General features: G+C 41.2%; 1 protein-coding gene across 4 annotated transcripts in view; it reads left to right on the plus strand.

The window, feature by feature from the left end:
* The window catches only part of GRIP1 (glutamate receptor interacting protein 1), a 434,525-nt gene extending 408,475 nt beyond the window's left edge, over positions 1 to 26,050 (plus strand). For all 4 annotated transcript variants that reach the window (XM_062202081.1, XM_062202082.1, XM_062202083.1 and 1 more), the window contains 2 exons: positions 9,501 to 9,647; positions 25,820 to 26,050. In XM_062202081.1, the coding sequence (XP_062058065.1) occupies positions 9,501 to 9,647; positions 25,820 to 26,050 (378 nt within the window). The remainder of the gene's footprint in view (positions 1 to 9,500; positions 9,648 to 25,819) is intronic.
* The last annotated feature ends 524 nt before the right edge of the window (positions 26,051 to 26,574 follow it).

A 26,574-nucleotide genomic window follows, 5' to 3' on the forward strand; every position in this document is an offset into this window, starting at 1 on the left:
TAACTGCCCAATGTCTGCTTTTCCTTCTGCCTGCCTGGAGCACAACACTCTAGTGTTTCAGTCGCTCACAAGTTACCTCTTTACTTCTCGCAGACGCTTTTTGTGCCATCTGCTTCTCCCCAGCCAAGTTCACTTTGCACTTTCAATGTACTTGGGTTTTCTGAGAGGAGCATTTTACTCTTCTTTATACGATAAAGCTGGTTTACTCCTTGGAAAGAGTAAAGCATATTTCATGCCAACCTCTTTTGCAATATTCTCCCTGAGTCAGGAGCAGGCTCCGAGGAAATACGGCATGGAAATGCGTATCTTATTCTTGCTCATACCTCTGTCTTCGCTCCTTTGACATATTAAGGGTCGACATACAAGAGCAAATGAGTCCTCACTTGCTTAGGCCTTCTTCCAATAGCTACCTGGTGTGGAACTGCCTAGGAGAAATCACTGGAAGCTAAAAGCAATACGCAGACTATGTGAACTCCTGGCTTTTGTCTGTCACCTTTTGCTAGATCAAGGTCCTCTCTCTTCAGGCAGGGAGTTGTCTGTCACCTTTTGCTAGATCAAGGTCCTCTCTCTTCAGGCAGGGAGTGACAAATGAGAAGACAGGCTCATTGGGGCGGAGCTAGGATTGGGTCACAGTGTAGCACTCATCCGCTGGGTCACTTCTATGAACCCGTTTTCTTATTTAGCCAGAAAGGGACAAGTCACCTCTGATGGGTAGAGGAGACATCACGAAGGAATATTTTCCCTGAGGTCACTACCACTCATGTTTTGCCTCAGCCCTACCATGTCAGAAACTCCAAAAGTGAGATCTCAGCACCAAGACTTAAGTGAGCGCCAGACGGCCACCCCAAAGCCACCAGAGATTGAATATGTAAACCAGAATGAGAGCCATTGACAAGTAGATGTATGGCTAGTTAAGCCACCATGTTAGTTTGATGAGTATATTCTCTCCCTGTACCACCAGGGACAATGAACCATCAGAACGTTGTTGGGGAGCATGGAATTGTGAAACAAATTTTGAAGTACAGGTTGTATGTTATAAATAATAGCAACCTTCCCTGGAAATCCTAAAAATGTATCATTTATTCCTTATCTAGGAATCATTGAAAAACACACTTTTTAAAGCAAAAAACAGTAGTTCTTATGCAAATGATTGGCTCGTGTCAAAAATGCTTACATTATTGTGAAAGAATGATGGCAGGCTGCCAAGGCTTGTTTATAGAGGGATTTTAAAAAACTCAATGTGAAAATGAACATTGGAATAGGATTTCTAACTTAGAATTAAAGCTGCTTATTGATGTGTGGGGAGGAAATAAAAGCAAAATCTTTGAGGTTATCTTTTCTAAGGAGCAGAACTCAATTTGCATCATATCACTTTTCTCCAAGTTGCCATCCCCTGTTGCAGTCTGAGCTCTGAGCGACAGAAACTAAGTCAGACAGAGCTTCTGTCCCCATTCAGATGGCCCAAGGCAGGCTTGTTAGATCACAGCCTGCTGTGCCTTGTCTCTCAGGTTTCATCAATATCTTTCTGTATGGATCCACCTCCACTTCACTTCACTTCTCAAGACTGACTGTGGCCTGGGGACTATCTGTCTCTCCCTGATGTCATTGTATGTCTCTCTCAAGTATGTTTATTCATAGGTTTCTTATCTCTAGGATGTTGGTTTATAAATGATATAGCTCTCTGAAGGTCACTGTCATCCCTAATGTCCAGGTACTTGGAGAATAGCCCTGTTGACCTCTTTCTCCACCATTGTTCGGTCATATCACTTCCTGGAAGGGTGAGGGTAAGCATTTAATAGATAACAATCTAGCCTATATCTTGTTGCTTTTTTACCCCAAGATGGGATGTTATCTGTTTTCTGTTGCCGTAACAGATATACTTGACTGATTATAGTAGAATACCTAAAGCTGGGTACTTTATAGAGCTAACAGGGGATTGAGTGGGGGTGGTGGACAGGCATTTAGCCTAGCAGTTAAGATGTAGGTTAAGAGGCACACACTGCATATCACAGTACTTGGATTTGAGTCCCAGTTCTGCTCCCGGTTCCAGTGCCCTGGTAATGCAGAGCCTGGGAAGCAGCAGGTGACAGCTCAGGTAGCTGGGTCCCTGCATTCCCTACATGGGAATCCTGGATTGAGTTCCCAGCTCTTGGCCTTAGTCTGGCCTTGCCCCAGCAATTATGGGCATTTGCAGAGTGAGCCAGCAGATGGGAACTTTCTCTCTATGTGTCTAATAATTTTATTTTAAAAAAGGTTTATTTAGCTCACAGTTTTGGAGGCTAAAAGTCCAACAATAGGCAGACTCCCATTTCACTTCTAGTGAGGATGCCCCTGGCTGTGTCACAACATGGCAGAGAAGCAGAAATGGAAACAGCTGCTTGCAGAAGGAACCAAATCCTTGGGGCAGCCTTACTTTACCTACCCTGCTCTTTGGAGAACTGACTCACTCAGAGAGACCAAGCATTAATCCCTTCAGAGGCCAGCACCTGCACTGACCCAGTCACCTGCTACTAGGCTCTGCCTCTTAAAGCTTCCACCTCCTCAACATCAGAACACTGGGGACCAATATCCAAGCACATGAACCTTTCAGGAACAAACTCAAGTCATATCCAAACCATAGCAGCTGTAGAACTCTGTCCTTGACCAAAGCTCTTCATAATGTCAGGTGTCAGCAACCCATGGATTGGGGGCCAGGGGGAGTGGGGGGGAGCTTAGTGCAATGGGAGTTTTGTCATTTGTAATGTTTCACCCTTCCTGAATAACAGTGAGCCTGGCCCCAATTCCCACAGGACCAGAGGGTTGGTAGGGGTGCATGACTCCTACCCAGAGCTCCAGGTGGTCCCTGAATCAAGGAGGTCCACAAGGGCCTAGGAGGAGGGGAGGTCAGTAAGTTGCAGAAGGAATGAGTAAAGGTTCAGAGCTGGAGAAGAGAGCCAGCCTGGGAGAACTGTCTGCTGTGGACATTGCTGAAATCAACACCCTGACTATATGAACTCTTTGCTAGATGGTACATCTCTTTCTTCAGGCAAGCAATAATAAATGAGGGAGAACACAGGCTTGTTGCAAGGCAGACCTAGGTTTGCATTTCAGATTGGCACTCATCAGCCATGTCACCCCCATGAGCCCCAGTTTTCTTACTTAGCCCAGAAAGGATAGGGTCACCTGTGATCCTCAGAGGGAGACTTCACCAAAGAGCATTTGCCCTGGCAATGTCAGGGAAAGCAGAGGCCAAATGTGAGGGGCAGGACTGTACATGGGCAGCAGGCTTACCTGAACATGGGCACCTGGAATAGGGACTTGGCCACAGAGTCAGCCAACTTAGTGGTATCCAGGCAAGTGAGATGGGGCAGCAATGGAGCCGACAATGACCAGGTGACCAACAGCTGCTCATGGTGTAGTTTGATCTCCTAGAGAATTTGGGAGAATGATCTAGCTCTTTCCTCTTTGTTCTTACGTGAAATGGCAAATGTGTGAAATGCTCTGGGACCAATCAGGGAAAAGCACATAAACCCACCATGAATCTTAAAAACAGGGATGCTTCCTTTGTTGAGACTTGGTTCTCCAACAGCCAAGTCAGCCCTGACCTGCTCCTGCATGGAGCCCAAATCCCAGCTCCTGATTCTGTCGCTGGTGAGCCCTTGTTTTCATAGCTGGGAGAGCCCCAGCAGGCAGCATTTGAAGCAGCTGTACCTTTCTCTCCTTTGCCAGTGAGACTCTCCAGATGGGAGGGCAGCATCTGCCTTTCTGACCCAGTTTGTCCCAAAACCTTTGAGTTTCTAGTGGCATAAACTGATGCTGCTTCCGTTTGGGCTGGGAAGAGTGTCTTTGAGAGGACTGTTTTATTTTTTTCCTCCAGCCTCACATAATGGTATGATTCTCAAAACTAACATGATTTGAATTGTCTGGCTTAAGGGGACCGAGTTACCCAGTGGTGACTGCAAAGGGTAAACCAAATGTCTGGTGATTTATAGGAAAACCAGCACCTTCTCTCAAAAGTAGCTGTCAATTTACTCCTTAAGGCCACCCAGGTATGGGATTGAGCAATAGCAAGGCTGCCAGGACTTGTGAACTCCTTTTGGAGTGGCTGTCACCTGCTGTGACTTGTCAAGATAATAGACACAATTGCCCTTGAAATCCAACTTGGGCAAGTTGGTTCTGCAGCTAAAGCTTTTCGCAAGTGTCAACACTGAAAACACAAGCACAGGCTTTCTGGTCTTTGCCTCCAGGACACTGGTCAAGACACGTGGATAGGCTTGCTCAGAAATAAAAAACAAGCTTGAACTTGAATTGTGGTGAATCCCTGCACCTCCAGTTAAAGTTTCTGTTCTCAAGAGAGAAACAATCGCAGCACATGTTGGCGAATAGTTAGAGTTGGACTGAGCTTTGCAGAACTGTAGCCTCGCTCAGGACATTGTGATCCAAGAGGCTCACTGGTACTCTTAGAACAGAAAAATCTTGCAAATGTGTTCATGGCCAGGTTCCCCAGAGATATCCTGCAGTTAACACAGAATAGAGACCCTACAAGGAAAATCTTGCTTACCAAATATTAAAGATGCAGAGCCCACCTACAGGATGATGAGCTGTAGCAGCACTGAGCAGTTAATGCAGATCGTGGAAAGTCATCAAAGGGTTCTGATGAGATAAAACTCAACAGAAAGGATAAATTATTCATCTTAAGTCTGTTGGGAAGTTGGAAATAAAGACTGTCTGATCAGCTAGGAGATTATATGTCCAGGAAATAAAAAATCTTGAATTGATGGAAGAAACAGAATAAATGAGGTCAGGTGTTCTGGAAGTGGCTCCTGGAGCTTATGCATTCTTCCTAGACAAGGCAGCTTTTTCCAGACTCCGTGTCCCTGTTAATAGAAAGGGAATGACTCTGCCACACAGAATTGTTGGAAGAGCAAAAGCAATCATCTGTAAGGAAGTGCCTGGATAAGGGATTCATCTGTGTGTGGAGAATTAAATCTCTGAATCCTTAGAATTATTTTTGGATGGGAAATAAATCAAAAATAACTACTACCAATCTCCAGCAAACGAGGCTGTGAGGCACACAATTTATTATTGTTGCTTTCAGAACAGCCAGCTGTGCTCCCCAGGTTTGTGCATTATTGGTTTCTGGAATCTTTTATGAGATTTTGAGATTTTAAAATGCTTTCATTTTTGTTGATTTGCTATTACTTAACTATTTCCAAGAGAACCATAGAGCTGACTGTTAAAATCTGTCATGTTCTAACCCAAGGAAGGTTTTCTAGAGAAGTGGATTACTTTCCACACCATTCAGTAGTTTCTATTTCTAAAGAGTTTGCTATCAAGGTGCTTCAAGTCTAAGGCTCAAGAAAGCCAAGACTCCTGGCCAATAGCTGTTGGTATTGGTCTCTAATGTTTTTGTTAAAGTAAAACCATTAGCTGCTGTTGGCAGTTTTAGGTGCTACTCTTCCTTTTGCTCCTCCTGGGTCTGGACCTATGAAGCAAATACACAAGAATACTCCCAGGCCAGTGGGGCAAGGGAGAACTTTATGTACTGCCCTTACCAAATGTTCCCCCAAATGCAAGGATTTCTGACAGTGTATTGGAAAACGTGCCTCAAATCTAAGTAAGAGCAGAGAGGTCTTCCTAACTTCTATTGCAAGTTGAGCTTTGTGACTCTCACATTCAGTGCACCTCACATTTGGTGCACCTCAAGAATGCTTCTGGGTTTGCAGAGCAGATGCAGATCTGCTTTTGCAACCAGCAATAAGCACAGCATCTTTAGGGGCTGCACCCCTGAACCTGGCTATGGGTAAACCCAGAAATGGCTAGGAGGATGCACCACCCTACAGGATGGTGGTGATGGTCCCTGCCCCAGGAGTGCTATGTGTCACATGGAGACAACATAACTAGGAACACAGGACAAAAATACAAGGGACCCCATGGATAGCAGGACTCTTGTACAGAGTTTTCATTCAAGGACTAGAAAATAAAACAGCACTATGTTCTCTGATCAAGGCTCCTGGGTGTATGGCTGGCTCCACATTGGGAGCAGGAAGTATTTGTGGTGAGTCTGTTGTCCTAGGCCAGAAAGTGAAGAAGCTATGAGAACAAATGGGTTTTATCAAAACAACACAGGAGTTAACATGAAGGACTCCTTGTGGCAAAGATGAGAACCTCTGAGCATCCAAAAGAATAATGATGCAACTGATTGAAATATATCAAAGATATAAAAACTCATAAATTCATATTGATTCTTTAACAAAATCCCCCACTCCCCCCCCCCCCGCTCTGCCCCGCCCCAAATAGTTCTCATTAGGACACCATTGGAAGCATTCAGTGCACCAATTCCCCATTCTGAAATTGAAAAGGAAGTATTAGCATTCATTCTTCGTTTTCTTATACAAAGTGCATTTCAGAGTAGCCAAAAACAGATCTTCCTCCAATAACTAATCCTTCTTTTACTTATGAATGAGTGGCAGAAATCCCCATGTTATAGCCTGAGGCAAAAAAAAAACCCTGTAATTATGGGAGGGCCTAACTATTCCTCTCTCCAAGGAGTATTTATCAAGCAACCACATGCTAGGAAAAGAGATGGTTCACCATGGAAGATCTAGGCAGGCTTAGAAACCTTGGTCTAGACCAGTATTCTTTTGCTTGTTCTCCCTGGACCTTGGGCAACTTTCTATCCCTCTCTGAGCTTTCACTTCCCTGTCTGCATGATCTGGTACACAAACCTGATAGTGAGAGTAACATCCTGTTTGCTTTTGAAACTACTCACTCAAGTCCCACCCACCTTTCAAGCAGGAAATCCAGTATGTGTCTTATCCCCCTCATTGTCCAAAAATCAGATTTCCTCAGCCCACATGTGGGGCAGGCCTGACTCCAACCTCAGGGTGCTTTTACTTCTCGTGGCCACACGGTATCACCATTGGAACTTCATCCTGCCCAGCCACCCTTCACAGAAGGCCTTGCCATTTTCTAGTAGTGCCTTGGGTAAAGGGGTAAAGGGGTGGCTTGAACCTCAGAATTAAATCCCTCTTGGTTCACACTCATATCCTCTGCAATGGCTCATAAAAGCACAGCATGTCATGGTTGGTTTTTGACCACTCAACTAATTGGTACTATGTGGCAGGTACCACTTTAGAGTTTTGGGATACCTCAGTGAACAAAAAGACCTCTTATCCCCTCAAGGAGCTTCAGGGGATGGCACCCACCACATGCCTGAGCCCAGGTCACCAACAACAACATCCCCTTCTCTCCTGATGAGTTTTGCTTTGGCAGGTTACCCGTTCAATCATGGTTTGGACCAAATCTCCTTCTTCTCTTGTACCATCAGTGTACGTGTCAGATAGCATGGCTGATTCTACTAACCCTAACCCTATACACACACACACACACACACACAATTCACACAATATGACAGAATGAACCCAACCCGCACAGTGTCATTGCAGTAAACATCAGGGCTGAAATTCTCATTCAGCTGGTCAAGGGCAGGCCCGATTGCATCTTAACAGGTTGAGATTCCTGCTTGGGAGAATGCTTAAAGGGCTAGGCAGAAAGGCACTTTCTTGGTCCCTGAAAGCAAATTGGTGACCCTTTCTTTCTACTGTGCTTGTGAGAAAGAGGGGGAGGTAGAATGTTGGGATGCTGTGCTTCATAGGATCCTGGATGCCTCTGATAGTAAGACAGTCTGAGTTCAGAAATTTTAAAATGTGGGGGACAAAAAAGAGACCCACATTCTAGAATTGATGATATCAGGCATTCTGGGTGGCAATCGAATGTAACGGTTATGAGCACTTGGTGTGGAATCCAACAGACTCAACCCCACTACTCTACTTCTGTGGCCATGAGTGGGTTACTGGACATGTATAAAATTGAATTTCCTCACCTAGAATATGGCCAGAACTATGAAGGCTGCTTGGTGAATAGTACTGACCTGGGCGGCATGAGAGTTTAGTTCTCTGCCCAGAAAAATAAAACCCATAACCTGAGCACTTTTGTATTCCCTTCAGTAGTCCATTTCTCTCTGAAGTAGAATAATGGGGATTAAACTGCCATAAAAGTTTCAGACCCTACATTTTGCCCTGTATAATGCTTAACTTTTTATGATTTTATGAGAATGTATCATGCATTCATTGTATAAGCACAAATGAATGCATATATATATTCATTTTTGTTATTTTTATGGCAAAAAAAAGTAAGCCAAATCATTGAAGTGCGCAAAGTCTGTGTGTGGGGCATTTGGCAAATCTTGATGAAGCCTGTGGCCCCCTTACAGCATTAAAGAAGCATAAGATGCCGAGAATACCAGTGTCCAGCACCAGGGGGCTCAGTGACAGCTGCGCATTTGAGTGTTTGCCTTCTGAAAGTGGGCTCTCCTTTCTCACTTATTGCTGTTTCTGGAACCCAGAGCTGTGCTTAGAATATAATAGAGACTCCATAAACATTAGATGGCTATAGAAATGGCTTTTTCTTTAACTTCATACTACTTCTTTCAGGTGGTCAAATGGAGGGAGATCCAGAGCTGGCAGTAGCTGGCTTTCAGTACACAGAGAGTCAGTGAGGCCTGCAGCATAGAAACATGATGCCTGAAGTTCCTAGTTCAATTTCTAGGCAAGTCCCAGAGCAAGGTGTATGTTTTAGGAATGTTTTCATATCTTTTCAATAGAGTTTTCTTGAGGCAGGCATTGTGACACAACAGGTTAAGCTACAGCAGGCTATTCCTGGAACTAGTGCTTGGGTAGCTGGTATTCCATATTGGAGTGCCTGGGATCAAGTACCACCTTCATTTCCCATCCAGCTTCCTGCTAATGTGACTAGCAAGCAACAGGTGATAGCCCAAGTGCTCAGGTTCCTGTCACTCATATGGGAGACCTAGATGGATGGAGTTCCTGGCTCTCCTGTCTTCTGTCTGGGCCAGTCCCAGCTTGCTGTGGGCATTTGGCAGGGTGAACCAATGGATGGAAGCACTCTCTCCCCTCTCCCTCCCTCTCTCTTCTGCCTTTCAAATAAATAAAATAATTAAAAACTTTTAGAAACCAGTGTTTTGTTTGCTGGTATGGTACTTATGGAGTACCATAGCAAATAAAATTATGGACTTCATGGAACTTTCTTAAAGGAAGAGTATACCCTGAGCAATGTTGTTAGGACAGCACACTCCCCAGGAGGGGGAGGAGGAAGGCGAGAGGCCTTTGGCTTATTCCCCAATATCTCAGCAGCCCTTGGGTGCTCCTCATACCAGGCAGGGGTTTACTCCAGGAAAACACTAGAAGCTAACCTCCCCTGGAGATATGTATATACTTGATGGCGGAAGGAAAAAGGAGAGGGAGGGAGGGAAAAAGGGTGAGTGTCGTGGCAGGAGGTTCGGGGAAACAGCAGAGTTGGGGGAAGGGGTTGCCTACTGCTTATCTTACAAATCCTTTGTGTTACTCAAGTTAGTTTGAAAATACTGTGCATCAAGAAGTTTCAGAAGTGAAAGTCTCCAGCCCAGCTAAATTTTCCTTTCATATTTCCTCACTTTCCAGGTAACCTTGTATAAGGACTCTGACATGGAGGACTTTGGGTTCAGTGTAGCTGATGGCTTGCTGGAGAAAGGAGTATATGTTAAAAATATTCGCCCAGCTGGGCCAGGCGATCTTGGCGGCTTAAAGCCCTATGACAGGCTCTTACAGGTAAGATGTCAGGTGGAATTTTAATTCCTTGCAGCTAATGATAATTGGAATTTCTTCCAAATCTTCCTGGATATTTGGGGTCCTGTGCTCCTTTTCCCTCTCAAACATTGTCATCCAGACTTTGGAACTGGCAATGGTGAGCAGCCAAGTACGAATGTTTAGCTATATAAATTCTATCTCAGTCCAAAAAGTTCTCTACATCCTTATCAGGTTTGGGCATTGAGTTCAAAGCCATATTTCCCACTTTAATGCTTATTGATTTCCAGAGGTGTGTTGACTGAACCAGATTCTTCATCAATTAGGTTTTCTCTTTTAGTTTAAGGCATTTGTATTTTATTTCTACATTTACATTAGTTCTTAGAGGAAAAGAGGTTTTTTTTTTTTTTCTTTTAAATCACACAACTTATCTGGATTAATGCTGTAAATACTTGGCAACCCTGATATTATTACTTAAAATTTTGTTCATTTTTCTTTTTTATCCCAAAGGAACCTTTTATTTAATGAGTACAAATGTCATAAGTATGACTTTAGTAATATAATGATTCTTCCCATTATACCTACCTTCCCACCCTACCACCTTCTCCCTCCCCCAGTCCCACTCCTATTCTCCATTAAGAAAAAAAACCCTGTCCCTTGACAGTCATAACAAGGGCTGTTCAAGTCACTGCTTCTCAAAGTGTCAATTTCACTTCTACAAATTTCCTTCTAGGTGCTGTAGTAGTTATCACAGATCAGGGAGAGCATATAGTATTTGTCCCTTTGGGACTGACTTATTTCACTAAGTATGATGTTTTCCAGATTCAACCATTTTGTTGCAAATGACTAGATTTCATTTTTTTATACTGCTGTGTAGTATTCCATAGTGTACATATCCCATAATTTCTTTATACAAGCTTCAGTTGAAGGGTATTTAGATTGATTCCATGTCTTAGCTACTGTGAATTGAGCTGCAATAAACATTGAGGTGCAGATAGCTCTTGTGTTTACTGATTTCATTTCCCTAGGGGTAATTCCCAGGAGTGGAATGGTTGAGTCATATGGTGGGACTATATTCAGATTTTTGAAGTATCTCCATACTGTCTTCCCCAGTGGCTTTACCAGTTTATATTCTCACCAACAGTGGATTAGTTACCTTTTCCCCCACATCCTTGCCAGCATCTGTTTGTTGATTTTTGTATGAAAGCCATTCTAACTGAGGTGAGGTGAAACCTCATTGTGGTTTTGATTTGCATTTCCCTGACAGCTAGTGATCCCGAATATTTTTTCATGTGTCTTTGGTCATTGGATTTCCTCTTTTAAAAAAATGTCTGTTTAAGTTTTTTGCACATCTGTTAACTGGGTTGTTTTGTTCTTGTGGAGATTCTTGATCTCTTTATAGATTCCAATTGTTAATCCTTTATAAGATGTACAGTTTGCAAATAATTTCTTCCATTCCATCAGTTGCCTCTTCACTTTTCTGTTTCTTTTGCAGTACAGAAAGTTCTCAGTTTGAAGTAATCCCATTTGTTAATTTTGGCTTTCACTGCCTATGTCTTTGGGGTCTTTTCCAAGAACTCTTTGCTTGCGCCAATGCCTTGCAGGGTTTCCCCAATCTTCTCTAATAATTTGATGGTGTTGGGTCATAGATTTAGATCTTTATCTATACTGAGTGGATTTTTGTGTAAGGTGTAAGGTAGGAATCTTGCTCCATACTCCTTCAAGTGGAAATCCAGTTTTCCCGGCACCAGTTGTTGAAGAGACTGTCCTTGCTCCAGGATTGGATTTTGCTTCTTGGTCAAATATATATATATATATATATATATATATATATATATATCCATTTGTTCTAGGTTTCCCAGTTTGTTAGCATGCAGCTCTTTCGGGTAATTTCTGATGATTCTTTAAATTTCCGTGATGCCTGTTGTTACATTTCCTTTTCATCTCTAATTTTATTGATTTGGGTCTTCTCTCTCCTTCTTTTGGTTAGTTGGGCCAATGGTGTGTCAATTTTGTTTATTTTTTTCAAAAAACCAGCTCATAATTTTGCTGATCTTTTGTATTTTTTGTTTTGTATTGTTTGTTTTCAGTTTTGTTGATTTCTTCTCTAATTTTAACTCTTTCTTTTCTCCTGCTAGTTTTGATTTTGATTGTTGCTGTTTTTCTAGATCCTTGAGATGCATAGCTAGCTCATTTATTTGATGCCTTTCCAATTTCTTTATGTAGCCATCTATTGTTATAAACCTCTTAACACTGCTTTTGCTGTATCCCATAAGTTTTGATGTGTTATGTTGTCATCTTCATGTTTCCAGAAATTTTTTTATTTCTATAACACATTGTTCATTCAGGAGCATGTTGTTCAGTCTTCCTGTATTTGCATATGTTTTAGAGATTCCTGGGTTGCTGATTTCCAACTTCATTCCACTGTGGTCTGACAAGATGCATAGTTATGAACTTGATATTTTTTTAATGTGCTGAGACTTGCTTTATGGCCTAGTATGTGGTCAATCCTAGAGAATATTCCATGCACTTGTGAGAAGAATGTGTATTCTACACCTTTAAGATGAAAAGTTGTGCAGATATCTGTTATATCTATTTGGTCTATAATGTCGATTAAATCTGCTGTTTCCTTGCTGATTTTCTGTCTTGTTGATCTGTTTGTTGCTGAAAAGTGTAGTATTGAAATCCCCCATTAGTATTGTATTGGAGTCTTAAGTTTCCCTTTAAATCCCTTAATATTTATCTTAAATGGCCAGGTGCCCTGTATTAGGTGTATATATGTTTTCATAGTTATATCTTATTGTCAAATTGATCACTTTTTCCCCCCATAACCTCCCTCCCACCCACAACCATCGCATTTCCTGCTCCCTCTCTCATCCCATTCATACCAAGATTCACTTTCAATTCTTTTTATATACAGAAGATCAATTTAGTATATACTAAGTAAAGATTTCAACAGTTTGCACCCACACAGAAACACAAAGTATAAAGTACTGTTTGAGTAGTAGTTATACTGTTAATTCACATAGTACAACACATTAAGGACAGAGATCCTACATGGGAAGTAAGTGCACAGTGACTCCTGTTGATGATTTAACAATTGACACTTTTATTTATGGCATCAGTAATCACCCGAGGCTCTTGTCGTGAGTTGCCAAGGCTATGGAAGCCTCTTGAGTTTGCCAACTCTGATCTTATTTAGACAAGGCCATAGTCAAAGTGGAAGTTCTCTTCTCCCTTCAGAGAAAGGTACCTCCTTCTTTGATGGCCCGTTCTTTGCACTGGGATCTCACTCACAGAGATCGTTCATTTAGGTCATTTTTTTTTTTCCAGAGTGTCTTGGCTTTCCGTGCCTGAAATACTCTCATGGGTAGAGTATTTACCCTGTTAAATATAAGTGTGGGAATAATTGAGGGAGGAGATGTACAGTTCAGCACATGCTCTATTGGACTTACCTCTAACGGTAGAGTTAGAAACGTGCCAGGAGATTCCAATTCAATCCCATCAAGGTGGCATGTATCAATGCCATCTCACTAGTCAAAGTGATCAGTTTCAGTTCATAATTGATCATAATGATAGGATTAAGAGCCAAAGGGATCACATAAACAAGACTGGTGTCTGCTAACACTAACTGATAGAATTAAAAAGGAGAGAACGATCCAACATGGGAAGCGGGATACACAGCAGACTCATAGAATGGCAGATGTCCTAAACAGCACTCTGGCCTCGGAATCAGCCCTTAAGGCATTTGGATCTGGCTGAATTGATCCCTTAATCATTATATAGTGTCCTCTTTTAATAGTTTTTGTGTTAATGTCTGTTTTATCTGATATTAGGATAGCTCTTTTTTCGTTTGTGTTGGCATGGAATATCTTTTTCCATCCTTTCACTTTCAGTTTGCGTGCATCTTTTTTGGTGCGATGTGTTTCTTGTAGGCAGCAAATAGATGGATTTTGTTTTTTAATCCATTCAGCCAGTTCATAGTGATTACCATGTTTCTGTGTTTCTGTGTGCAACACATCTTTGGTATCTTTTGTATGGCTGAGCTGGTGGTAACAAATCTTTCAATTTTTGTTTGTTATTGATGGTCTTTATTTCACTTTCATTCATAAATGAGGGCTTTGCAGGGTATACTATTCTGGGTTGACAGTTTTTTTTTTCTCTTAAGACTTGGATTATATCTCACTATTTTCTCCTAGACTGAAGGGTTTCTGATGAGAAGTGTGCTGTGAGTCTAATTCTAGATCCTTTGAAAGTAATCTGGCTTTTTTCTCATTTACATTTTAGAATCTTCTCTTTGTTTTACTGTGGGGACTTTGATACAATGGGTATGGTGAAGATCTTTTCTGGTCATGTCTATGAGGAGTTCTGTGTGCTTCCTGTACTTGATATCCCTTTCTTTCTACAAATTATGGAAGTTTTGTTATTATTTCACTAAAAGGGCCTTCTAATCCTTTCTCTCTTTCCATGCCTTTAGGAACTCCTAGAACCGTTATGTTGGTTCATTTTATAGTATCCTATAGATTTCCAACCATGTTTATTTGTTTTCTAATTTCCTTTTCTTGTCTTTGGTTTGAATGTATAATTTCTTGTGATTTTTCTTTTAAGTCTGATATTCTTTCTTTCTTTTGCTTCACCAAATCTGTTGGTAAGGCTCTGCACTGCATTTTTTATTTGTCCTATTGAATTCTTCATTTTGATTTCTCTTTAAGATCTCATTTTTGGGAGAAATTTTCTTTCGTGTCCTGTATGAATTTTGGTAGTTCATGCATTTGCTTCTGATTACTTCTATATAATCTTATGATCAACTTTTTGAATTTCATTTCTTGCATTTCTTCCATCTCTTCATCTTCACAATCTAGTATTGAATTGTATTGTTCTTTTGGGGGTGTCATTTTGTCTTCTTATTCTTGTTAATTGGATTGGTGTGTTTGTTGTTTGGCATTTGTGGAGATACTTGTTGGTTTCTTTTGTGTGTGTGTGTGCTGTGGTGGCTTTTATTTGTACTACGACTCCATAGATAAGTGGACTGTCTGCTTCCAGTGAATATCTACAGACTTGTAGTAGGTGTGGCCAAAGAGCTCTGTTCAGGTCTCCAGGGTTAAGAGTGTGCCTAAGGTGACACCCAGGATTTGGAATGGTAAATCTTCTCTTTTTTTTTTAAAAACCAGAAATGAAATTTATTCTGCTCAGCTGCGCTCCTCTCCTCAAAGGAGACCAGTACCTGAGCCCTAGCCCCAGTGGGTATAATATTCATCCTCTCTTTCCCAAGGACAACACAAAGGATCTGTGTAGTCCTCAGTGTAAGCTCAGATTCCCCAACAATGTCTCTCACCAGGTAACCAGTAAGCCCTGAGCTTGTGGAGTCTCCCACTGTGACTACCCAAAGTCACAGCCACACCATGAGTCTTCCCACACACCCTCAATTTTTTTTTCACAGTCTCAGTACAGAAGTCTCACAGAATCACAAGCTCCTAGCCCCTGTTAGTTCTCCCCACCACAGCCAGGAGTCTCCACTCGGCTGGTTCCTGGGCATGGACATGAGCTGGTGCAGCTGTTATATATGTCCAAAATGTGCCCGCTCTATTGGCTTGTTACAGGACGCTGCTGTAAAGTAATCGGGGAGAAACATGTCCATCCCATCCTTTTTTTTTCTTCTCTGGTTTGGCAGATACACTATCCCCAATGGGGCTTCAAGCCGGGATCCCTCTAGGCTCTTCTGCAGCTTTTTTGCCAGTGGCTTGGGCTGCTGTGGTCTGGTCTCTCCTTACTTTCTTTTTTTAAATTTTTTTTTTGACAGGCAGAGTTAGACAGTGAGAGAGAGAGAGACAGAGAGAAAGGTCTTCCTTCGTTGGTTCACCCCCCAAATGGCCACTTCAGCCGACATGCTGCAGCCGGCGCGCTGCGCTGATTCGAAGCCAGGAGCCAGGCACTTCCTCCTGGTCTCCCATGTGGGCGCAGGGCCCAAGCAATTGGGCCATCCTCCACTGCCTTCCTGAGCCACAGCAGAGAGCAGGACTGGAAGAGGAGCAACCGGGACAGAATCCGGCTCCCCAACTGGGACTAGAACCCAGGGTGCCGGCACTGCAGGTGGAGGATTAGCCAATCGAGCTGCAGTGCCAGCCCTCTCCTTACTTTCTAACACTGCTGCATAGGCCCTCAGCTGTAGTCCCGAGTTGTGGGTGTTCACCCTCTCCACATAAGTCCACCATGTCCCTCTAATTTCAGTAGTTTCCTCTGCTATTTTCTCCCTAACTCTTCCCTGAGACTACACTCTTCCCACTTTTTTAAAATTGTCTTCTCCTGGACTAGAGCAGTAAATTCCCTCCCTACTCCGCCATCTTGAAACCTCCAGCGTGGAATATCTTTCCATCCTTTCACTTTCAGTCTGTGTGCATCTTTGTTGGTGAGATGTGTTTCCTGTAGGCAGCAAATAGATAGGTTTTGTTTTTTAATCCATTCAGCCAGTCTGTGTCCTTTAACTGGAGAGTTGAAGACATTTACATTCAAGGTGACTTGATAAGTATAACTTTGCCTGTCATTCTCCCAGAACTATTCCTATTTCTTACTTTGAATTTCCTTTTAAATTTTACTGGGAGATTTTCTTCCTTTACCTTCTTTCATAGTGATAGCCATGTTTCTGTATGCAACACATCCTTAAGCATCTTTTGGAGGGTTGGATATGTGGTTACAAATTTTTTCAATTTCTGTTTGCTATGAAAGGTCTTTATTTCACCTTCATTCATAAATTTAGGTAGGTAGTTATTGTCCTGGAATCTATCCCTTTCTCCTATGTTTCCCCATGTTTTGGCATACAGCTCTTTGCAGTAAATGATAATGATTTTTTGTTGTTGTTGTTTATGTGCTACCTGTTGTTACATTTCTTTTTCATCTCTGATTTTATTGATTTGGGTCTTCTCCATCTTTTTAACCTAGAAACCTTTTATTTAAGGTTTACAATCGATGCAATTCATATACACAATATTAGGAACACTGATTTTTCAAATCAGGCCTCCCTCCTCCCTCTCATATCCCTATTCTTATTTTACACTAAGGTCTATTTTCAGATAATTTTCTATAAAAAGTATAACCCTACACTAAGAAAAGAGTTCAACAAATAATATGAAAAAAGCCTGTTTCTCAACAGTAAAGATGAGGGCTGTCAAAATCATTGTACAGCAAAGTGTCAGTCTCACTTCTATAGATTGCCTTTCAGGTACTCTAATATTACTACAGATCAGGGAGAACATATGATGTTTGTCTTATGGGGATTGGCTTCTTTCACTAAGTACAGTGTTTTCCTGTTGTATCCATTTTGTTGCAAATGACATGATTTCATTTTTTTAAACTTCTGTGTAGTATTCCATAGTGTACATATACCATAATTTCTACAACCAGTCTTCAGTGGGCAGAAATATGGATTCCATATTTTAGCTATTGTGAATTGAGGTACAATAAATATGGGGGTACAGATAGCTCTTTCATATGCTGATTTCATTTCCTTTGGGTAAATTCCCAGTAGTGGGATAGCTGGGTCATATGGTAGGTCTATATTCTGATATCTGATGTAACTCCATCTTATCTTCCACAATGGCTGTACAAGTTTACATTCTCATCATCAGTGGATTAGGTTACCTTTCCCCCATATCCTCACCAGCATTTGTTGTTTGTTGATTTCTGTAGGAAAGCCATTTTATACAGGGTGGAATGAAACCTGAATGTGGTTTTGTGTTTTTTAATTAAATATTCATTTTATTTGAAAGTCAGAGTTACAAGCCAGTGCCACGGCTCAATAGGCTAATCCTCCACCTGCAGTGCTGGCACACCGGGTTCTAGTTCCGGTCGGGGCGCCGGATTCTGTCCTGGTTGCTCCTCTTCCAGTCCAGCTCTCTGCTATGGCCCAGGAGTGCAGTGGAGGATGGTCCAAGTGCTTGGGCCCTGCATCCACATGGGAGACCAGGAGAAGCACCTGGCTCCTCGCTTCAGATCAGCGTGGTGCACCGGCCACAGTGCACCAGCTGCAGCGCCCATTGGGGGTGAACCAACGGAAGGAAGACCTTTCTCTCTGTCTCTCTCTCACACTGTCCATTCTGCCTGTCAAAAAAAAAAAAAGAGTTACAAAGAGGCAGAGACTTAGAGAAAGAGAGGAGGCCTTCTATCCACTGGTTCACTCCCCAGACAGGCACAACAGCTGGAGCTGTACTGATCCAAAGCCAGAAGTTTCTTCCAGGCCTCTCATACAGGTGCAAGGGCACAAGGATTTGGGCAACCTTCCACTGCTTTTCTAGGCCATAACAGAGAGCTGAATCAAAAGTGGAGGAGCCAGGACTTGAACTGGTGACACTATGGGATGCTGGTACAGCAGGCAGCAGCTTTACCTGCTGTGCCACAGCACCAGGCCCCCCTCAGTGTCATTTTGATTTGTATTTCTCTGCTGGACAGTGATGCTGAGCATTTTTTCATTTGGCTCTTGTTCATTTGGAATTCCTCTTTTGAAAAATTCCTGTTCAAGTCCTTTGCCCATTTTTAACTGGATTGTTTGGTTTTCTGTTGAGCTGCTTGATCTTTTTATATATTTTAGTTTATTAATACTTTATCAGTGGCATTGTTGCAAATAATTTCTCACATTCTGTCTGTTGCCTCTTCACTTTCCTGAGCATTTCCCTTGCAGTACAGAAGCTTCTCAATTTGATGTAATCTCGTTTGTGAATTTTGGCTTTGATTGCTTATGCCTCTAGGGTCTTTTCTAAGAACTCTTTGCCTTTACCAATATTTTTCAGGGTTTCCCAATGTTCTCTAATAATTTGATGGTATCAGGTCATAGATTTAGATCTTCAATCCATTTTGAATGGATTTTTGTGTAAGGTATAATGTACGGGTCCAGCTTCATAGCTCTTCAGTTTTCCCAACACCATTTGTTGAAGACTGTCCTTGCTTCAGGGATTGGTTTTAGCTCCTTGGTCAAATATAAGTTGTTTGTAGATGCTTGGATTGATTTCTGGTGTTTCTATTCTGTTCCATTGTTCTAACTACCTGTTCTTATACCAGTACTGGCCGTTTTGATTATAACTGCCTTCTAGTATGTCTTGAAATCTGGTATTGTGATGTCACTGGCTTTGTTTTTGTAGTATAAGATTGCTTTAGCTATTCGAGGTCTCCTGTGCCTCCATATGAATTCCAGCATCATTTTTTTTCTAGATCTGAGAAGAATGTCTCTGGTATTTGATTGGTATCACATTGAATCTGTAAATTGCTTTCAGAAAAATGGACATTTTCATGATATTGATTCTTCCAATCCATGAGCATGGAAAATTTTTCCATTTTTTTCTTTTTTTAATGTTTGTAATTTTCATCATAAAAGGTCTTTGATCTCCTTGGTTAAATTTATTTCAAGGAATTTGATTTTTTGGTAGCTATTGTGAATGGGATTGATCTTAGAAATTCTTTTTCAGTCATGGGATTGTGTATACAAAGGCTGTTAATTTTTGTGTGTTGATTTTATATTCTGCTACTTTACCAAACTTCTCTGAGTTCCAACAGTCTCTTGTTAGAATCTTTTGGTTCCCATATATATAGAATCATGTCATCTGCAAATAGGGGTAGTTTGACTTCCTCCTTCACAATTTCTTTTCCTTTGATTTCTTTTCCTTGCCTAATGGCTCTGGCTAAAACTTCATGGACTCTATTGAAACAGTAATCATGAGGGTGAGCATCGTTGTCTGGATCTGGATCTTAGTGGGGATGCTTCCAACTTTTCCTCATTCGGTAAGACTGTGGCAATAGGTTACTTTTTTTTTTTTTTTTGACAGGAAGAGTAAACAGTGAGAGAGAGAGAGAGAGAAAGGTCTTCCTTTTTGCCATTGGTTCACCCTCCAATGGCCGCCATGGCTGGCGCGCTGCGGCTGGTGCACCGCACTGATCCGAAGCCAGGAACCAGGTGCTTCTCCTGGTCTCCCATGCAGGTGCAGGGCCCAAGGACTTGGGCCATCCTCCACTGCCTTCCTGGGCCATAGCAGAGAGCTGGCCTGGAAGAGGGGCAACCGGGACAGAATCCGGCGCCCCGACTGGGACTAGAACCCGGTGTGCCGGCACCACAAGGTGGAGGATTAGCCTAGTGAGCCGCGGCACTGGCTGGCCATGGGTTTCTTATAAATTGTCTTGTCTTGAGAAACTATCCTTCTATATGCAGTTTGCTTAAGGTTTTCATCATGAAAAGATGTTGTAATTTATCAAATGATTATCTCAACAGATGGCAGAGACAGCATGTTTTTTGTTCTTCAGTTCCTTAATGTGATGTATGTAACTTCAGTAAATCAATTTTGCAAATGTTGAGCCATCCCTCCATATGAGGAATAAATCCCACTTGGTCCAGGTGAATGATCTGATTTATCTTCAGATTTGATTGGCAAGTGTTTTTTCTTTGGATGTCTGTATCTGTATTCATCAGGGAAATTAGTCTATAGTTCTCTTTCTCTGTTGTATCTTTTTCTGGCTCAGGAATTAAGGTGATGCTGGCTTCCTAGATGGAGTTTGGAAGGATTCCCTTCCTTGCAATTGCTTTGAATAGCTTGAGAACTGTATTTAGTTCTTTGTCTGATAGAATTCAGCAGTGAAGCCATCTAGTCCTGGGCTTTTCTTTGTTGAGAGGGTCTTTATTATTAATTTCATCTCCATCTTGGTTATTGGTCTGTTTAGGTTTTCTAGTTCCTCATGGCTTAGTTTTGGTAGGTTTTATGTGTCCAGGAATCTATCCATGTCTCTTAGGTTTCCCCATGTCTTGGCATGTAGTAATTCCTGATGATTCTTTTTGTTTCTGTTGTTACATTTCCTTTTTCATCTCTAATTCTATTGATATGGTCTACTCCCTCTTTTTTTTTGTAACCTAGAAACCTTTAATTTAAGTATGCAAGCCATGCATTTTACATATACAAATTTAGGAACATAGTGATTCTTCCCATCCAGGCTTCCCTCCCACCTGTAATCCCCCTTTTCTTCCTCCCTCTCCTATTCTAATTCTTATTTTTTACTAAGATCTGTTTTCAAGTAATTTTATATACATGAGAGTAACGCAACACTAAGTACAGAGTTCAACAAATATTAAAAAAAAAACCACAACTGTTCATCAAGACAAGGGCGATTCAAAATCAATCATTGCATCACAAAGTGTCAATTTGATTTCTGTAGATTACCTTTCAGGTACTTTATTAGTTACCACAGATCAGGGGGGATATGAGATTTGCCATTTGGGACTGGCTTCATTCACTAAGTACAATGTTTTCCTCTTGCATCCATGTTGTTACAAACAACATGATTTCATTTTTTAAACCTCTGTTCAGTATTCCATAGTGTACCTATACAATAATTTCTGTAGACAGTTTTTAGTGGATGAACATGTGGATTAATTCCATATCTTATCTGTTCACTGGGGTACAGATCACTCTTTCATATGCTGATATCATTTCCTTTGGGTAAACTTCCAGTAGTGGGATAGCTGGGTCATAGGAAGGTCTATTATCTGACAACTCCATCTTGTCTTCCACAGTGGCTGTACCCATTTACATTCTCACCAACAGTGGATTAGGTTACCTCCACAACCTCCCAGAATATATTGTTCATTGATTTCTGTAGGAAAGTTGTTCTGCCTGAGATGAGGTGAAACCTCATTGTGGTGTTGATGTGTATTTTCCTGATGGCTACTGATGCCAAGCATTTTTTCATGTGTCTGCTATTCATCTGGATTTCTTCTATTGAAAAAAGTCTGTTCAAGTCCTTTGTCCATTGACCCAACTGAACCAACCATGATTCAATCTCCATTTTGGTTATTGGTCTGTTTAGGTTTTCTAGTTCTTCATGGCTCAATTTTGGTAGGTTGTATGGGTCCAGGAATCTATACATTTCTTCTAGGTTTCTCCATGCATTGACATATAACTCTTTGTAGTAATTCCTGATTATTCTTTTTGTTTCTGTGGTATCTTTTGCTACATTTACCTTTTCAAGTCTGATTTTATTTATTGGTGTCTTGTCCCTCTTTTTTTGTTGGGCAAATGGTGCATCCATTTTTTTTTTCCCCAAAAACCAGCACTTCATTTTGCTGATCTTTTCATTTTTTTGTTTTAATTTTATTTCTTCCCCATTTTTAATTATTTCTTTCCTCTTACTAATTTTGGGTTCCTTATTGTTTTTCTAGGTCCTTGAGATGCATTGCTAGTTCATTTATTATGTGGCTTTCCAATTTCTTAATGTAGACCCCCAATTGCTATACACATCCCTCTTAACACTGATTTTGCTGTATCCATAAGTTTTGTATTATTGTCATTTTCATTTGCTTGCAGAAATTTTTTAATTTCACTTTTGGTTTCTACTATGATCTACCATTCATTCAGGTGAAATCTGTTCAGTATCCCTGTGTTTGCATATGTCCTAGAGATTCTTGAGTTGTTGATTTCTAATTTCATTCCATTTTCATCAGAGAAGCATGGAATACTTTATGGCCTAGCATGTGGTCTATCCTAGAGAAAGTTCCATGCACTGGTCAGAAAATGTGTATTCTGCAACTCTGGGATAAAAAGTTCTGTAGATATCTGTTAGTCTCTAAGGTTAATTAACCCTGTTGTTTTCTTGCTGGTTTTCTGTGTTGTTGATCTGTGCATTGCTGAAAATGGAGTTTTGTCTTTTTTTTTTTTTGTCTCTTTTTAGATCCACTAATATTTCTTTTAAATAACCATGTGCCATATAACTGGGTGCACTCCAGTTTATTATAGTCACATCTTCTTGTTGAATTGATCACTTACTCATTGCATTTTGGCCTTCTGTGTCTCTTTAAACAGTTTTGAGTTAAAGTCTCTTTTGTCTGATATTAGTTTGGCTATACCAGCTCTTTTTTGGATTCTGTTAGAATGGAATGTCTTTGCCCATCCTTTCACTTTCAGGTGGCATTATCTGTTGGTGAATTAATTGTGCTTCTTGTAGGCAGAAAATAGATGTGTCTTGTTTTTTAGTGCATTTGGCCAGTCTGTATCCTTTAACTAGAGTGTTCAGGTCATTTACACTCAACATGACTATTGATAAGTAACAACTTAGCCTTGCCATTTTCCCATAAATATTTGTATTGTTCACTTTGGGTTTCCTTTGTAGTTTTACTGGGAGATTCCTGCCTTCACATTTTTTCATAATGATGACCATGTTTCCATGTGTACCACATCCTTAAGCATCTTTTGTAAGACTGGATGAGTGGTGCCAAATTCTTTCAATTTCTTTTTGTTATGGAAAGTCTTTATTTCATTTTCATGCACAAATGAGAGCTTTGCTGGATATGGTATTCTGGGTTGAGAGTTTTTTCTCTTAAGACTTAGATTATGTTGCTATTCTCTTTAGCCTGTAGGGTTCTGATAAGTCAGCTGTGAGTCTAATTGGAGATCTTCCAAATGTAATCTAGTGTTTCTCTCATGCATATCTTAGAATCTTTATGTTTTACAGTGGAAAGTTTGACTACCATGTGTCGTGGTGAAGATCTTTTCTGGTCATGTCTTTTAGGAGTTTATGTGTTTCCTGTACTTGGACATCCATTTCTTTGTCTAAATTAGGGAAGTTTTCTGTAGTTATTTCACTAAAGAGGTCTTCTAAGCCATTCTCTTCCCATGCTTTCAGGAACTCCTAAGTCTTGTATAGTTGGTAATTTGATAATATCCCATAAATCTTCAATACTTTTTAATTTCTCTAAATTTTTTTGGTATGACTGTAAAATTTCCAGAAATTTGTGTCATTAATGCTTTCAATTTTATTTCTTATTTATCAAATTCTTCATTTCTATTATTTTCTTGGTTTCTCTTTAAAGTCTTAATTTCATGGGAAATATTTTCATTCAAGTCATATGAAATTTGTGGATTTGCTTCTGAGTAATTCTATTATTAACTTATTTTATCAATCTATTCTTCACATTCTAGTATTCAAGTGTTGTGTTCCTTTGGGGGTGTCATGTTGTCTTCATTACTCTTGTTTCTTGAATTTCTGTGATTATTTTACGGCATTTTTGTGGATACTTGTTGGTTTTTTTTCCTCCTCTGATGGCTTTTATCTTTGAAATATTCCTCTGTGGCTTAGTGGAGGTCTTATCTTTCAGTGAATACCCAGAGATATGTGCTAGGTGTGGCCAGGGAGCTCTGTTCAGAGTTCCAGGGTTAAGGGAGTATCCAAGGTGACACTGAAGTTAGGTGTGGTAAATCTTTTTATCAGCTCTGTTGACATAGTTTCATCCTCACCTGCACTCCCTAAGGTGACCTATGCCTGGGAGCTAGCCCCAGTGGGTACAACATTCATTCACATTGCCACAAGAATGACACAAAGGATCCATGCAGGCCTTAGTGTGAACGTAGATCCCACAGCAATGAACCACCCCAGTGAATCAGGGAATCCTAAGTGTGTGGAGCAACTGCCCAAAGACCCAGCCACACCCTCCCCATGCAAGGACCCCACAGTCACAGGGTGCTGAGAATCTACTCTGCCCTGCCATTCTATCCTGTCCACAGAGAGGTGGAGATGCTCCCAGAGCTAGCCTAAACCCCATAGCCTATGACTTGCTGCAAGGCTGGGGAACCTCACTGGCCAAAATAGGCAACCAGCCCCCTATCAATCCCATCTTACAGACTGGGCAGTTCCTTTCAGTTGGTTTCTGGGCACATTGACTCAGCTGGGGCAGCTGTTACATATGTCCAAAATTGTGCCTTCCCTATCTCAGGTATTTGCAGGGCACTATTCTCAGGGGTTGGGGAGAAAGAAACATGCCCCTTTTTCCCCTCTAGGTTGGCAGGTACACTGTCACCCACAGAGCTCCAATCTGGTCTCACTTCACTCTCCAAAGCTTGTGCTAAAGCTTTCAGCTGCTGCGGTTCTGTGTAGTGTGCATGTCCATACCTTTCATGTGGATCCACAGTATTCCTCTAACTTATGTGATATTTCCACTGGAGTTTTCATCCTAACTTCCCTGAGGTTGCACTCTTCCATTTTTTAAAAACTATCTTCCTTTAGACTAGAGCAGTAAGCTCCCTCTGTAGTCTGCCATCTTGGAATCTCTTCTAGAATCAGACTTTATTCTGAAGACATTAGTTTCTTAAGCAGAATAATTACCTAAAGAAAGACAATTCATTATTGTGGGCAGACGAGGGTAAGGTGGGAAAGAGGATGATCATAGGCAAGGAGACAGGATAGGTAGATGTGTGCAAGGCACTCTGTCTCAGACCTACTGAGTTTTAATGCCTTCTACGTATCTTGGTAGAGCAGTCTGGGTAGTAGCTGGCACCTTGGATCTGTTGCATAGGAGAAATGTTAGAGGCAGACAAAGATTTAGGATACTGAAGGCACGAGTTTGGATAAAGTTGCCTGTGGTGGGCTTATAGTAAGAAAAAGGCAACAACAACAACAACAAAAAACTAAGGCTAGAATTCTAATATTAAAATTTAAAGGACAGGAAGAAAGTAAGGCAAGAAAGAACTGAAAGCAACTAATTAAAATGGTTACAGGGTCAAAACAAAGTGATGTCACAAACCAAGTGTTTTGAGAGCCCCCAGCTTCACTGAGATCCCAGCACCATCTGGCAAGCACCTCTGCTCTTGAAGGAAATGAAGGGGAGCTGGGCATGGCTATTCACAGTGTACCTTTCACAGTTACTTTTTTTTTTTTTTTTTTAAACCAGGAAGATGGCTTAAAGTCAGTTCTCCAATCTCAACCAACGGGTCCTTCACATAAGAAACTTGTAACTGGCAGACAACTTTGTGGCTGTTGTTTGACCATTGCTCTGTGCTGGCAGCCTGTTCTTCCTGGCTCCCAGGGAAAATGGGCCCTGGGATAGCCCCTGGTTCTTCAGATGGAAAATGCTTATTCAGAACACTATAATAAAAAAAAAAACAATTTCAAAAGGAATGGGATGTGGTCACTTTAACTTCAAGCACAAATATCTGCATGTAGCATCGGGCATCTGCTTGTTCCCTGCTGTGGAGGACCTTGCCATTTAGTAGTAGCTAATAAGTGAGCCACTAGCTGCATTTTATTATTGTCAGAGCACGGGTAGATTTCTCTGCACAGGCTGTGTGTTTTAGCACTTTCAAGGCTCCAAACAGCTCGTTACACATGAAGTGTTACTCTGGGCTTTGGGAATTAGGACAACAACTGTAATACAACCTGATTCTTCTTGACTTTTTCAGGTTAACCATGTCCGAACGAGAGATTTTGACTGCTGCCTTGTTGTGCCCCTCATAGCAGAATCTGGTAATAAGCTGGACCTGGTAATCAGTAGAAATCCACTGGCTTCCCAGAAGTCCATGGACCAACAGACTCTTCCAGGAGGAGACTGGTGTGACCAGAACACTGCTTTTTCCCAGCAGCTGAGCCATGGTGGTAATCTGGAGACACGAGAACCCACTAATACATTATAGCAGCACTTTTTATAAAGCAGGACAAAAGACGTTATCTACATGGTGCTAAAAATCCCTTTAAGATTTCTGTGACATTTGAAGCACAGATAATCATGTGGCATTAACTGCAAGCACAGGGGTTTTTTAAATCTCTCTCATGGCTCATGTTCACATCCCTTTTCAAGTTGAAGAGGTTTCTTTTTTGGTGACCACTATGGTATAGGGCAGGTAATTCCCTGCCAAGCCCAATGGTAGAGAAAAATAAGTAGGCTGCCCCTCCCCATGATTAACATCAGAGGAAAATTTTTTACTACAAGTTCATTTCACTATCACTTTTTAAAAAGAGAAATGTCTATTTGAAAAAATTCTGACAATTTCCTTACTTCACTTTCAAATCAGTTTCTTACTATAAAGTCATATAATGTGAGAACTTGACCAACAACATGGCTTTTCACAAAGCTGGCTCTACTAGGGAAACTGGTATTTGGTAAACTGTTGGGCCTGCACAATGGGAGGGGTACAGGTATAAAATTAAATTATCTTGA

The sequence above is a fragment of the Lepus europaeus genome, chromosome 10 (assembly GCF_033115175.1).
Source record: "Lepus europaeus isolate LE1 chromosome 10, mLepTim1.pri, whole genome shotgun sequence".
In the NCBI taxonomy this organism is placed as follows: Eukaryota; Metazoa; Chordata; class Mammalia; order Lagomorpha; family Leporidae; genus Lepus; species Lepus europaeus.